The sequence below is a fragment of the Onychomys torridus genome, chromosome 1 (assembly GCF_903995425.1).
Source record: "Onychomys torridus chromosome 1, mOncTor1.1, whole genome shotgun sequence".
NCBI lineage: Eukaryota > Metazoa > Chordata > Mammalia > Rodentia > Cricetidae > Onychomys > Onychomys torridus.
This window is the reverse complement of record NC_050443.1, coordinates 14,680,177-14,693,782: the sequence shown is the minus strand read 5'-3', so window position 1 is coordinate 14,693,782 and position 13,606 is coordinate 14,680,177. Positions and strand designations below refer to the sequence as shown.

Sequence of the window (13,606 nt, the reverse complement as noted above, 5' to 3'; positions counted from 1 at the left end):
GCAGGAGGTAGAGGCATATCTGAGACCCAGCAGGCTTCCTGGTAGAGATGACCCATGTTCTGACGTTACTGCTTTTTCTCAATCTGAGCAGGCTGAATGAGAACATGTCCGTGTGTGTGGCAGACTTCGGACTCTCCAAGAAGATCTACAATGGAGACTACTACCGCCAAGGGCGCATTGCCAAGATGCCAGTCAAGTGGATTGCCATCGAGAGTCTGGCAGATCGAGTCTACACCAGCAAGAGTGATGTGGTAGGTGTGCCCCAGCCAGGAGTGGGTAATCGTGCAATGTGTGGGGTAAGTGACGAGACCCGAGAAGCTGCAGGGCTCACAGGGACCTGTGGGCTTCTTTGCACAGCAATCTGTCTGTGGAGCTGGACATGTTTGGGGAATGTATGAATAGTATATGTACATGGCTAGAATAGTGGCAGGGTGGGCAGTTTAGGTTAGGAAGCAGTGGTGACCAAGTGTGCCATACAGTGTGTGCAACATGGGCATGAAGGGTGACATGTGACATCATGTAAATGTGTGCATGGGTATGCATATATCTACATCCTCTGAAGTCGGTTGTGTGTGTGTGTGTACCTGTGCCAAAATCTTTCTGTGCATACCTGTGATACATAGATACTGCTGTCAACAAATGCCCTTGTAAGTGTTGAGTGTGTGCCTGAACTTATGTGTTGGAGGTGTCTTTGTGTAGGAGAGACCCTCTCACTGCCTTCCCCTACTCTGACAGTGGTCCTTCGGCGTGACAATGTGGGAGATCGCCACCCGAGGCCAAACTCCCTATCCAGGAGTGGAGAATAGTGAGATTTACGACTACCTACGCCAGGGAAATCGCCTGAAACAGCCTGTGGACTGCCTGGATGGCCTGTGAGGATCTTTAGGACTCCCCAGTCCCACTTCAGAATTTACTCCAACCCTCAGTTACCCACACAGAGCACCCAAAATCTCCAGGACTGGCTAAATGTGCATGGAATCCCAATTCCTCAGAATATTGAGAACACTGCTTGCCTCTCATGAATGCTCTAAGCTGTGCCACTTCTAGTCAGCCAGTGGGGGTGCAAGGTATCTTTTCCAGCTCTGTCTGTTGTGTGGAATGCTGGCTGGGTCAACCCCTCCCCACTTCAATCAGGTATTCTTTTTGTTTTTGTTTTTCGAGACAGGGTTTCTTTATGTAGCCCTGGCTGTCCTGGGGAACTTACTCTGTAGCCCAGGCTGGCCTTGAACTCACAGAGATCCGCCTGCCTCTGCCTCCTGAGTGCTGGGATTAAAGGCGTGGCCACCACCACTTCAGCCAGGTATTCTTAAAACAACTGCATACAACCTTCCTGGCCAGCCCTGGGACACCAACCTCTCATGGTCCCTCACCTCCCTGTGCCTGAACACCCAGGGCCCTTTGCAGAACTCTCCATTCTGTTTTATTGACCTTCTCCAGACTCTCAGATCTCTGAGCTGCTAGCAGGGTCCTTCAGGATATGGTTATAAATCTTTGAGGCGTCTCAGCGTGCAGAGAAGGGTATAATATTTAGCTAGTGCTTTGAGGTTAGAGAGAGGTCACTTGGGTCAGGAGAAGATATCCTGGGATTCAGAGAGGGCACTCCTAGAGCTGAAGAGGATGAGATTAATAGCTAATCCTTTATAGAACTTACTGGAAGGCAATGATACAAGTGCTTTGCTTGTATTGACTCAGTGGATCCCTTCCACAGTCAAAGGGAGTAGACAGGCATCATTATTATCCCCATTTTGCAGATGAGAAAATTGAAGTCTACAGGGAGGGCATATCATTTGCTGCTGTATGAGGTCCTGCACTCCAGAATATAATACTTTAAATTCAGTAAACATTTATTTCATGGTTTCTGAAGATCAAAGTCTGAGCAACTTAGGAGGGTGGTTCTACAGGTCTGTAACAAGGTTATCAAGGTGACAGCAGAGGCAGTATGTGAAGACCAGAGGCTGGAAAACCATTTTCAAGATGGCACACTCATATGGCTGGGGCAAGAAACCTGTTCCTTACTGTGGGGACCTTCATTAGGCCACTCAAACTTCCTTAAATGACAATCCAAGAGAATATGCAAGGGGTAGCCGAAATGCCTTTTATGACTTAGTGTTAAAAATCACATGTGTGGGCCGGGTGGTGGTGGCGCATGCCTGTAATCCCAGCACTTGGGAGGCAGAGGCAGGCGGATCTCTGTGAGTTCGAGGCCAGCCTAGTCTACAGAGTGAGATCCAGGACAGCCTCCAAAGCTACAGAGAAACCTTGTCTAAAAAAAAAAAAAAAAAAAATCATAATCATGTGTGCCATCCCTTCTGCTGAGCCAAAAGCAAATCCCTACACTCAAGGGGAGGGGCCTTAGCCTTGACCTTTTGAATGGTGGAGTGTCAAAGAACTTGAGGACATATGCAAATCACTCTAGAATCTAGACTGCTAATTCATCCTAGACTCCCATAGGTTTCTTCTACCCACAATGTGCTTGGTAAACGGCAGAGCCAGGCCTTAATATGAGAGTCTGTTCTGGGTGGTCACACTGGGACACTTTCCCCTAAAATCCTCACTAAAAACAACCTGAGACCCAGAGAGGTTTCCTAAGATCTTTCCCAACCCACCTCAGAAACTTGGAAAATTTCAAATACCTGTAGCTTGCTCTAAGTTGCTGAGGTTCTCCGTAGTCCCCAGTCACTTTAGTATCCTCAAGCCTCCCCTGAACTCCTAGGATGCTCCCCTTCTAAGCCCCTGCTCAGCCAGCCACACTTTACTTTACCTCTTTAGGTATGCCCTGATGTCTCGGTGCTGGGAGCTGAACCCACGGGACCGGCCAAGTTTTGCAGAGCTTCGGGAAGACCTGGAGAACACATTGAAGGCTCTGCCCCCTGCTCAGGAGCCTGATGAAATCCTCTATGTCAACATGGATGAGGGCACAAGCCACCTTGAACCCCGTGGTGCTGCTGGAGGAGCTGATCCCCCAAGCCACCCTGATCCGAAGGATCCCTGCAGCTGTCTCACTGCAGCTGAAGTCCACGCTGCTGGGCGCTACGTCCTTTGCCCTTCTACAGTTCCTGGACCCACTCCGTCTGTTGACAGAGGCTGCCCAGCACCCCCAGGGCAGGAGGACGGAGCCTGAGACATCTTCCACCTGGGATGCCCTCTCAGGATCCAAGCTAGGCACTGCCACTGGGGGAAACCTCACCCTCACTTGGCCACTCCAGGCCTTCTCCCCGACTGCAGCATGATCTTTCCTCCCTTCTCAAATTCAGCACAGAAAGACTTGTCCTTCTTTCTGTGCCATAAACATCCTATGCATAAAAAGAAGGGTTGGGCTGCAGTCTCGAAGGATCTTCTCAGATCTGACATCCCAGCATTCTATATTCTATGGTTTGAGTCTAGATTTCAAGGTTCTAGATCTCAAAGATGATGAGTCCTTGGATCTAAGGAACTGAGACCCTAGTTTCTATCTCTCAAGAGCTATTGTTGTAGACATGGCCCTCTGTTCAAAGGCTCTGAGATTCTGTGGCTCTAAAATTCTGTGGTTCTAAAATTCTTGGTGATGCCCTTATGGTTTTCAGTTGCACAGCTCTGAGATTCCAGGATCTAAGGCTTTGTGATTCTAGACTTTATTTTTCTGGAGCCCAAGGTCCTATGAGTGGAAGCTTCTAGATTTTAAAATTCTACAGGTTTTAGGCATGAAGGTTCTAAGGCATACTGTTCTCAAATTTAACAGTTCTTCATGTTGCAATACTCCAGATCATAATGTTTCAAATATTTATTTTCTCAATTTTTAAGATTCCAGTGATGGTCATATACAGCCTCTGAGGTGTTATGATCATAAGTTCTTTTATATAAAACCCTGAATCTCATGGGAATAAGATTCTAGAATCTGAAATTCAAAAGCTTTAAGAGTCTCCAGACTGAGTTTCTAAGCTATGATGTGATAATAATCTAAAATTTGGTCTGAGGTTCTAGATTCTCTAAGATTCTACATCATATGCCCCAAGAATACAGATTATTAAACTCTAATGTTGGCCTGCTCTTGATCTCAGGCACTGTAAGATACTGTGGGTCCAAGACTTGGGGTCCTAAGAGGCTCACAGTTAATTGTGACTAACTAGACACCAAAGTTCTAACCATTTCTAATGCTGGACACCTCTAAGTTCTGTGCTACTTCCTGCCTTTCTAGCACTTAAAGACCCGAGAATACATATTTCTAAAAATAGTAAATCTCTAAGCACTGTAATGTAGGAATCCAATGTTCTGAGTGTCTAAGATTCGAAAGGTCCACAGATCTAGAATATTAGGTACGATTCCAAGGTTGGAACCTTGTAGCATTCTTCTGTAAGCCTTTTCCCTCCTTAAGTCACCTAGGCTTCCTTTTCTCATGTGGGGTGCACCCCACCTTAAGCCTATGCAATGCATTGGGAATGCCTTTCCTCCAAGGGATGGACCTCCTCCCCTCCTTATGGGCCATGTTGCCCCCTTGAGCCAGTCCCTTACCCCTGTCTGAATTATGGACTCTGGTGCCTCCAGAGAGGCTCAAATCACATAAAACTTTTGTCAATCACTGTTCTGTCTCCTGTGTCCATTCAGCTGCGATATGGCCCCTCTCCCTGGAGATTCCATTTCCCCATTGTAAAAAGAAGGGCTGCTGTGTATAGAAGCTCAGGCCTGTAATCCTAACACCCGAGAGGCAAAAGGATGGAGAATTAGTTGTAGGCCATCATGGCTTACAGAGAGACCCTACCTCAATAAGAAAAAAAAAAAAAAGTAATAAGGGTTTAATGGACCTGGGAATGTTTTCTTCATTAGTGATGGTAAACATTAACCATGCACATAGACAAATAGATACAACTGAGGAAAGGTAGGCTCTCAGAAAGCCCTGAGGAATGTGTGTGCGCACACACACAATATACACATGAATACACACATATATAAGTATATATGGAGACATAGAGAGATTGAGGTCCCCACAGGGTCTTACACACATGCTCCAAAGTAACAGACATGTTACTAAATTTGCACAGGTACACCTAGCCACGAATGCAAAGACATAGTTAACAGAAACTCATTAACTCACATTGGCAAATCTGCAAACATCAACAGGCTGGTTCTCACCTGGGCTACAATGAGACCGACTCAATAAAGAACAAATAAACATACCCAGACCTATGGAGTACTAGCACAAAAGATTCTCACACAGTCAAACATTCAGATTGACAAGGATTGGACCAGAACACCTTGATGCACGGATGCACAAAAGAACTCCCCGCCAGCCAAGGCCAATGACTGGGGTGTGTCTGACTGCAGATATAAAAACCCTAGGCGGTGCCCGGTCGCCCCCCGGTGGTGGCTGCTGAAAACAGGGTACAGTTCAATCCGGGCCATAAAGTTTTTTTTGGGGGGGGCGACAAATCACTGTGGGAGCTGGGAGGAGAGAGGAAGTTGGACGTGGGCAAGGGGCGGGGTGTCTGGACTGGAACCTCCGGGCCCACGTGAGTGTCTGTCCCGCTGCTGAGTGGGTGTTGTGTGTCTAGGTTGCTGTGGTGTAAGTTTGTAGCGTGAACTGTCCCAGCGGAACTTTGTCGTGCGATGCTTCATGCTTGTGCCACACCTATACTGCCGTTTGAGGTCTTAACCCGAAAAGATGCTCTCGGCCTGTTACACCTATTCGTTTACTGCGCGATGCTTGCCTTTATCTAGGCAGAGAGTGTGGCTTTTGTTGAGCGGAAGGCTAGGGATTGGTTGACAGTGGACGTTTTGCATTGTGCGTTTCGATGGTGTCATTTCACTAGATTTTTGTCCTCTGAGCTAGGGGCGACAGGTGTACGGATTAACACGAGGCATAATTACCGATCCTCATGTTCGAAGTGGTCAGTATAGACACCAAACAGCAAGACTGAATGAACAGTTGGAGGATTCGAGGTGGAGAGCCGCGAACTTCTGCTCCTGTGTCCAGAGCGGGAAGGCTCTATGGTCGCGTGTAGAGCGGCCTGTCCTTGCAACCATAGAGAAAGCGCCTTGAGAGATGAACTATCAAAGGGAGGGGTGCGATTTACCTACCGCACTGCTTCTCTCCCGTTGCTACCTAACCCTTGCTCTCAACCCTTCAGCGCTCTCCAGAACCATTTTTTTTTTTTTAATTTCTCATAAAAGCACCTGGGTTTGTAACAGACGATGAGTAACATATCCTCTTAATCTCTATTCCGTATTAAACATTCCTGTACTTTGCTAGACAAGCCTCTCAAGAATGGCCAATCTAGTTAGCTTTTCGTAAAGCGCTCAAGCTATGGCTGTGGGGAAATGTAAGAGTAACTGCGATTGGCCGGCAGGTTGTTTTGAAACCGCCCTAACGGCAAGGGGTGGGCTCTCGGCGAATTAATCTCCTTCCGGCCTCCGAAAGGCAACAGGAAAGACAAGGGTTGGCCGGCCTCTTCTCTCCACATTTGATTGGTTGTAGTGATTCTACCCGCTTGGACTCAGCGAGGGGCGGGAGATCTAGACCAGTCAGAATGTGTTTTACAAAGAGCCTGAGCGAAAGACGGCTCGGAGAGACTGGGAGATCATTCTGAGATCTCATTGCTAATTGCTCCAAATCCTTACCCCCTTTCCTTCATTCGACCGCACCGCCGCTGGCGCGCGGACACTGCCCAATCAGTGACTGCTCCGCCTCTTGCCTTTTCCCGCCCTCCACTTTGGCCGTGACTTCGACGTAGGCTAACGCTTCCTCTTCGGCAGCTCCTGAACCCTCTTACTCGTTCTTTTGAAAGCCACACTGTGATTGGCTTAGTCTCCGGGCCTGCGCCCGTTGCCCTACGCGCTGACCAATTGACATCCGTGTTACAGCGTACGGGTACGGGCAAGGGGGAGGAGGCGGCGGCGGCCATTTTGAGCCGCCGCCGCCATTGGAGTGGCCCCCCCTTTCCCCCCTCGCCTCCTGACAGGCAAGGTTTAGGGGGGACAGAGCCCTGGGAGGCCGGGCCAGGCTCGGGGGCCGCCCCGGGGGCCCGGGCCATGGATGTGCGCCGTCTGAAGGTGAACGAACTTCGCGAGGAGCTGCAGCGCCGCGGCCTGGACACTCGCGGCCTCAAGGCCGAGCTTGCAGAGCGGCTGCTGGCGGCGCTGGAGGCCGAGGAGCCCGAAGAAGAGCGGGAGCTCGAGGCTGAAGACGGACCGGGGTTACCTGAGCACAACAACGAGGAGGTCGAGACCGAGGGGGGCTCCGAGCTGGAGGGGACCGCGCAGCCACCGCCGCCCGGGCTGCCGCCGCACCCGGAGCCCGGCGGCTACTCGGGGCCGGACGGACATTGTGAGAGTGCGCGGGGCGGGTGGTCGGGGAGCTTGGAGTCCGGGCCGAGGACGGGCGGTGGGACGCGGGAAGTCGACCCCGGAGATCCCGGAGATCCCGCCACCTGCCGCGGTAAAGGATCTGCGGACAGGGCCTCGGGGCAGCCTGAGGGCGGATCCAGGCCTTCGGTGCAGGGAAAACCCTGGGGGTGGGGCGGGGGCAGGGGCGGGGGGGTTTTTTTTCCTTCTTTCTTTCTTTTCTAAGGCGGCTAGGGTACGAGCGAGCGAGTGGGGAGGACTCCACATCCTGAGACTGGGAGACCGGAAACTGGTGTTTTTTGTTTTATTTTGGAGCTGGAGAGTCGGAAGAGCTAGAAGCTTTAAGGGGAAGGGGTATCTCGCGGAGGGTCTTGGAAAATGGTGATTCTAGCCGGGCTTTAGGGTTGACGTCTTGGGTGGTTGTGCCAGTCCACCGTTTGGGCTGGGCCTCAAAAGCCGGATTTCCAGGTAGGGGAAGAATAGCCAACAGTGCAGGCCTGGGAGAATTTTGAGGATAGGGGATCTCCTATTTTGCGGTCGGATGAGATACGGGAGATCTGCTTAGTGCTGGGGGGTGGAATGGTGCTGTAGAGCTGCTGGTGTCCGAGGCTGGGGAGAGGGGCCAAGCGCTTCGATGCTTGGCAGGTGAGCTTTCAGGTAATAATGAAAAAACAGCAAAAGATTGGGTCGTCCCGTGTTCTCCCCCCTCCCCCCACTCCCAACTCCTGCATTTCAGTTACAGGTCCAACCTTGAGGACAGGCACAACTTGGATATTTGGTACTGGGAGATCTGGGTTATCTAGTTGGCTTCTAGAGGAGGTAGCAAGGAAAGACAGTATGTTTTAATAGACAAAAGAGCTAGGGGGTCTAGAATTGGGAAGGCTCTTAAGACAACACCCCGTGGCTCCTGCTGAATGGCCTTGCATTGTTAGCTATGGGTAGTTTTCCAAACGGATAACTGGAGTTGGGGAGAATAAGTTGATAGCAAGTGGATAAACTGTGTTGTGTGGTGGGCCGAGAACTTTTGTGTCCCCTAGGGAGTATGCAGCTAGCAACTGTGGGGGAGGGAAGCATGGAGGATTTGAAGAAGAAAGGAAACCTGTTGATTTGGCCGGAGGCCTCTTATTGGAGCTGAGGGAGTATTCCTTCACAAGAGAGTGCTCCTGAGTCCCCAGAAACAGTGACTTGTGTGCTCAGGGGACATGGGGGAACTTGATCACCCAGGAAGTGTATCTCTTAAGAGTTAGGACTAGAGTGGAACTGCTGTCCTTTGAGTGAAGGAGACCCTGGTATGAGAAGGAACCTGGAATTAGACGCCAAGGCACCTAAGGCTTAGAGTGTTTCCCTGAGAAGAGATCGCTGTGAGACTTGGGACTAAACATGAGAGAGAAAACGAGGCCTTAGAAGAGCCTCGGGACTGGTACCCAGTACTCACTTGTTCACGAGAGGTGGGGCCTGTGGAGGGGCCACCCTGGGCCTACGTGTGCAGGGTTACCCATGTGCAGGCAAGTGGTCAGTTCCCTAGGAAGAAGGGGGCGTGGCCACTGTGGATGTGTCTAGAGCTGAGGAACCCTGGCAAGGACTGCTTATGAAGGAGCAGCAAGGGTGCAGCCCTACCTAACTGCTTCTTCCAGAAGGGTCTTGGGAAAGTGAGTTGACGATGCTTCGGAGCATAGACTGTAGACTCAGGCAGATTTTTTTTGGAGTTAAGCAAATCATTTCCCATCTGAGCCTTGTCTCCTTGAAAATGGGAGTGGTAAAAGTGCCCTCCCAGAGTGTCAGTAGTGAGAGCTTATGTCTGAGGGCCTTCACAACAGGGTTGCCTGTTGTTGTGGGGGTGCTGGAGACAGTAGAAAAGGGCCCAGTCTGCTAGGAGAGACAACATGGGCTTTCTGGGGAAAACACTGTCCTGAGGCTCTGGAGGAAGCAGAATGATTTGAGGAGACCCTGTATGCCAGTTAAGGAGATACTCTATCCCCTGCCATGTCATGTCACCTGGTTCCCCCCCTTCCCATCCCCCCCCCCCCAACATATCTACAACAAAATGCTCTAAGCCCCCTTCAGGTCCCTCTCCAGCACTTCCTCCCTTCACCTTTGGTAAACAGACACTTCTGGCTTTCCTCCCTTTGGGCTGCACCTAGTTTGTACCCAGATGTATTTGTCCTCTGAGAAAGTCCAGTCAGCTAACAAGTGGCAGAATAGTCTATCCTTCCCTGTGTTCTGCCTCGCTGCTCCTGGCATAGCTAGCAGGGCTCTGGAGGCGCCCATCAGCACACTTACTCCAGGGACAGGGAGCTGCGTGCCACCCATCCAAGTTCATCAAGTTTTCTCTCACTTTGTTTCTGCTGTAGTTCTGTTTCTAAGCTTCTCGCAGGAGATGGTGTCCTTCCCCAGGAATGTTCTCTGTCCTCATCACTGAGCCTTTGACTGGAGCCTTTGAGTTGAGGCTCATCTGTTCTTTCCTGGATCCCGTTCTCAGCTCTTGGTCCTTCATGGACAGTCGATAAATAATTTTGTACTATAAATGTCTGATAATGTGTGTCTGTCTCCCTAAACTGGATGCTTCAGTGGGGCAAGTTCATACTCCCCAGTATCCTAGGGTCTGTTGTATGGCATACATTTTTAAGTAGTTACTATTGCTATTCTTACCCCTCTTCCTCACCTCCTGGACCTACAGAACATGTTTCCTAACCAATTCTAACTCCAGCTGTTTGGTGACCTATTCCTAGTGAGCCTGGAGGCTATGACCATGATTCCAGAGTTTGTACATTGTGTTGGCTGTGCTGGAGACACATGTACAACAAAAGACGGGGGGGCAGTCGAGTGTTCAAGTCACAGATGGATGGGACTAGTGAGAGGGTTGGTTTGTGCTCTAAATTTTGAAGACTGGGCCCTGAAGTAAACTGAGCAATGCACCTTAAAGTAGAGATCAGTATTAGCTGCTCAGTGAAGTGCCTGGTACATCTTAGAGTGGCTCCCACCCTTGAGGCTACTTAACGGATGAACTTCTTCCTTAGTTGGTTTAATGTGTTCAGTTTCTATAGAGCACAGTTGCAGATCTGTTTGTAGACTTTTGAGACACAGAGTACATACCCATGGGCATCTGGAAACACCCCCTGCCTAAATAGGTTTCCATCTGAAGGTGTTATTCTTTGCCTTCTGACAGTCTGATTCACCCCAGTAAGGATGGTGTCTTAGTTACAAGACTCCTTTCAAATGTACTCATCTAACTGATTTTTTTTTTAACCTTAAGATGTCATGGACAATATCACCAGGCAGAACCAATTCTACGAGACGCCGGTCATCAAGCAAGAAAACGAGTCAGGCTATGACAGGAGACCATTAGACATGGAACCACAGCAGCAGACCTATCGCCCAGGTAGGAAGGCAGGCTCCCACACTTTCTTTCTTGAAGGAAACGGAATCCAAGTAAAACCTTGTATCTTTCTCTTCATGCCTTTGTCCTTCTGGCAAGGTTTTATTTGGGTTGGGATTTTGGTTTTGTTCTGTTTGGAGTTGAGGGTTTTGCTTTTGTTATGGTTTATTTTTGAGATAATATCCTTACTAGGTTGTTCAAGCCTTAAACTGAAAAAGGAGTTGAGACTGGCTTTGTACTCCTGGTCCTATTTCTCTCCCAGTTCTGTTTGGTTTTGAAGAAAATAACTCAAGTCTGGCTTCCTGGTATCTTTTCAGGTGTTAGTGCCAGCAGCCTAGAGGGTTTAGACGTTTGAGCCTTAGAGTTGTGCATTGTGGGAGCCAGAAACAGCTTTCTGAATCCAATGTGGTGCTCGCTATGTTCTGAAGACCACCACTCCAGGAGACACTCATTGGAAAGGGGTTCCTTAGCCAGATAGCTAGCTATATAGAAAAATGCAACATAGCTGTATTGCCATGTGGAGATTTATTATGTTCATTAAAGGCTCTGTGAAGTCCTCAATTGAAATAAACCTCATATTGTGTATTTAAACTCTGCTCTTCTAAAACATGTACTATATAATTGCAGAACATTGTTTTCCATAATAAGCAGGGAGACAGATAGGATCCACCTAGCTTCTCCACTGTTTATGAGAGGAGGTGACTGGTCTGATGGCAAAGCTAAAACCCAAGAAACCAGCTCAGACCAATGTTCCTGGTACATGAGTTGTATTTCTCCCATGAAAGTCCGACTTTTTAGGAAAAAAAGTCCTGCTGTTGAAATTGGCCGAACCAGAACTTTGGCTACTCCACTTCCCAGTGTTGCAATATTTAAAAAGAAAGGTTTAGCCTGGCGGTGGTGGTGGTGCACGCCTTTAATCCCAGCACTTGGGAGGCAGAGGCAGGCGGATCTCTGTGAGTTCGAGGCCAGCCTGGGCTACCAACTGAGCTCCAGGAAAAAGCACAAAGCTACACAGGGAAACCCTGTCTCAAAAAACCAAAAAAGAAAAAGAAAAGTTTGGGGTTTGGGGATTTAGCTCTGTGATAGAGCGCTTGCCTAGCAAGCACAAGGCCCTGGGTTCGAGCCTCAGCTCCAAAAAAAAAAAGTTTGTTTATTTTTGAGGCAGGGTCTCACTGTAGATCCCAGCTGGTCTGGACCTCAGGATCCTCTGCTTGAGTCTCCCAAATGCCTAGATTATTGGTATGAATTACCATAGCTAGTTCCAATACCTTTTTTTATCAAATTCCATTCTGCTTCATCCACAGAGTAAAAGCCCCTGGTGGGTACTTGTGTGGGGTGAAAGTGGGAGTGACATTAAAGAATGTAGGTTAAACTATAGATTTGTGTCAGGCTCTGTCTTAGGGCTTCTGTTGCTGTGAGGAGACAGTGACCACAGCAACTCTTAAAAAGGAACACATTTAATTGGGCTAGCTTACAGTTAAGTGATTTAGTTCATTATTGTCATGGCGGGACATGTCCGTTTGCATGCAGACATGGTGCTGGAGAAGGAGCTGAGAGTTCTACATCCAGATAGGCAGGCCTTGGGAAAAGAACTGAGCCACAGAACCTGAGCTTGAGCATCTGGGACCTCAAAACCCACCCCCACAGCGACACACACACTTCCTCCAACGAGGCCCAACCCCCTAATAGTGCCACTCCTCATGGGTCAAGCATACAAACACATGACTCTATTGGGGCCATTCCTGTTCAAACCACCACAGGCTCTGTGGGGCTTGTGGGGTCATTTGGCCCAAGGAGCTGGTTTTTCTGTGCTGTTAAGTCTAGTTTATGCTTAAGCCATGGAGGCAGTCATCAAAAAAAAACTGAACCTAGTCTCTGCCCTTGAGAACCAGGAACATTGACTAGGAGATTGAGTCCATGTGCTGAAGTTAGGGAGTAACTTGAACAGAGTACTGGGATGAACATCAGCAGTAAGTAGGTGGTGCTCCCTCAGCACCCTCTCAAAAGTAAGGCCCAATGAATCCATAGCTTGCTCTTTGTTAGCCATCAATTCATGGGATCTGTCTGGGGCTTTCCAAATGTCATCCCACCTTGATGTCTTGGTGTGATTTAATGAGGCTTCAAGAAGAGCTGAACGGCTGACCCTCCCACTTAGTTGTTGGGCTTTGTAGAAAGTGACTAAAGCCAGTAGAGTTTGCTATAGACCCATAGTACTCTGCTGAGTCCACCTTCTGCCTTGGCTTTGTCAGAAAGAAGCTCTGTAAGAATGAGGCACACAAATTCTCTGAGAGGAGACACTTTAACTCTTGCTTCTCAGAGTTTACAAGATCTTCGCAGGCTCTTAGGGCTCACTCGCTCTTGGTGTAGGCCAAGGTAGTAACTTTTGAGTCGGCATTTATGAACCTTCAGAACATTAGCCAAAAACCGTTGTTTTACCTTCGGGTCATCTGAGGGATCTTGTCCTTTTTAGTGTTGAAAGCCTGAGTGTTACCTGGCTAGTAGACTGTCACCCATCCAGCCTTATATCATCCTGGCCTCCTTGGCTCGCGCAGTAGGCCTCTGGAGCACAGCCCTTCATTGTAGTCACAAGCCTGCCAGCATCATCTGGGGTCAAAGGGATTGGAGACGTAGTAGTCGGAGGGTTTGCCAAGTGTCTTGACCGTCCTGATTCATCCTGACAGTGGAACTGAAGACAGAAATGAAGCAGGAAGCACCACCTGGCTTCCTCCCCCCTGAAGCAGCCTCACAGCTCAAGCAGGACAGACAACAATTCCAGAGTCGAAAGAGGCCTTTTGAAGAGAGTCGGGGTCGTGGGTACTTTGAGCACCGGGAGGACCGGAGGTGTGTACACGAGACAACAGCCACTCTTGTCATCAGTGCACTCACTGGGTGGGACTGAGCACAGCTCTCTCTCCC

The 13,606-nt window shown here is 49.2% G+C and overlaps 2 protein-coding genes across 3 annotated transcripts in view; both read left to right on the top strand.

Annotated features, from left to right (window-relative positions):
- The window catches only part of Axl (AXL receptor tyrosine kinase), a 33,084-nt gene extending 28,527 nt beyond the window's left edge, over positions 1 to 4,557 (top strand). For both annotated transcript variants that reach the window (XM_036195924.1, XM_036195915.1), the window contains 3 exons: positions 92 to 251; positions 736 to 872; positions 2,770 to 4,557. In XM_036195924.1, coding sequence (XP_036051817.1) covers positions 92 to 251; positions 736 to 872; positions 2,770 to 3,121 — 649 coding nt within the window. In that variant the 3' untranslated portion in view covers positions 3,122 to 4,557. The remainder of the gene's footprint in view (positions 1 to 91; positions 252 to 735; positions 873 to 2,769) is intronic.
- Positions 4,558 to 6,753: 2,196 nt separating this feature from the next.
- The window catches only part of Hnrnpul1 (heterogeneous nuclear ribonucleoprotein U like 1), a 35,272-nt gene continuing 28,419 nt past the window's right edge, over positions 6,754 to 13,606 (top strand). Inside the window, exons 1-3 of the mRNA XM_036191120.1 lie at positions 6,754 to 7,297; positions 10,568 to 10,693; positions 13,372 to 13,531. Coding sequence (XP_036047013.1) covers positions 7,003 to 7,297; positions 10,568 to 10,693; positions 13,372 to 13,531 — 581 coding nt within the window. The 5' untranslated portion in view covers positions 6,754 to 7,002. The remainder of the gene's footprint in view (positions 7,298 to 10,567; positions 10,694 to 13,371; positions 13,532 to 13,606) is intronic.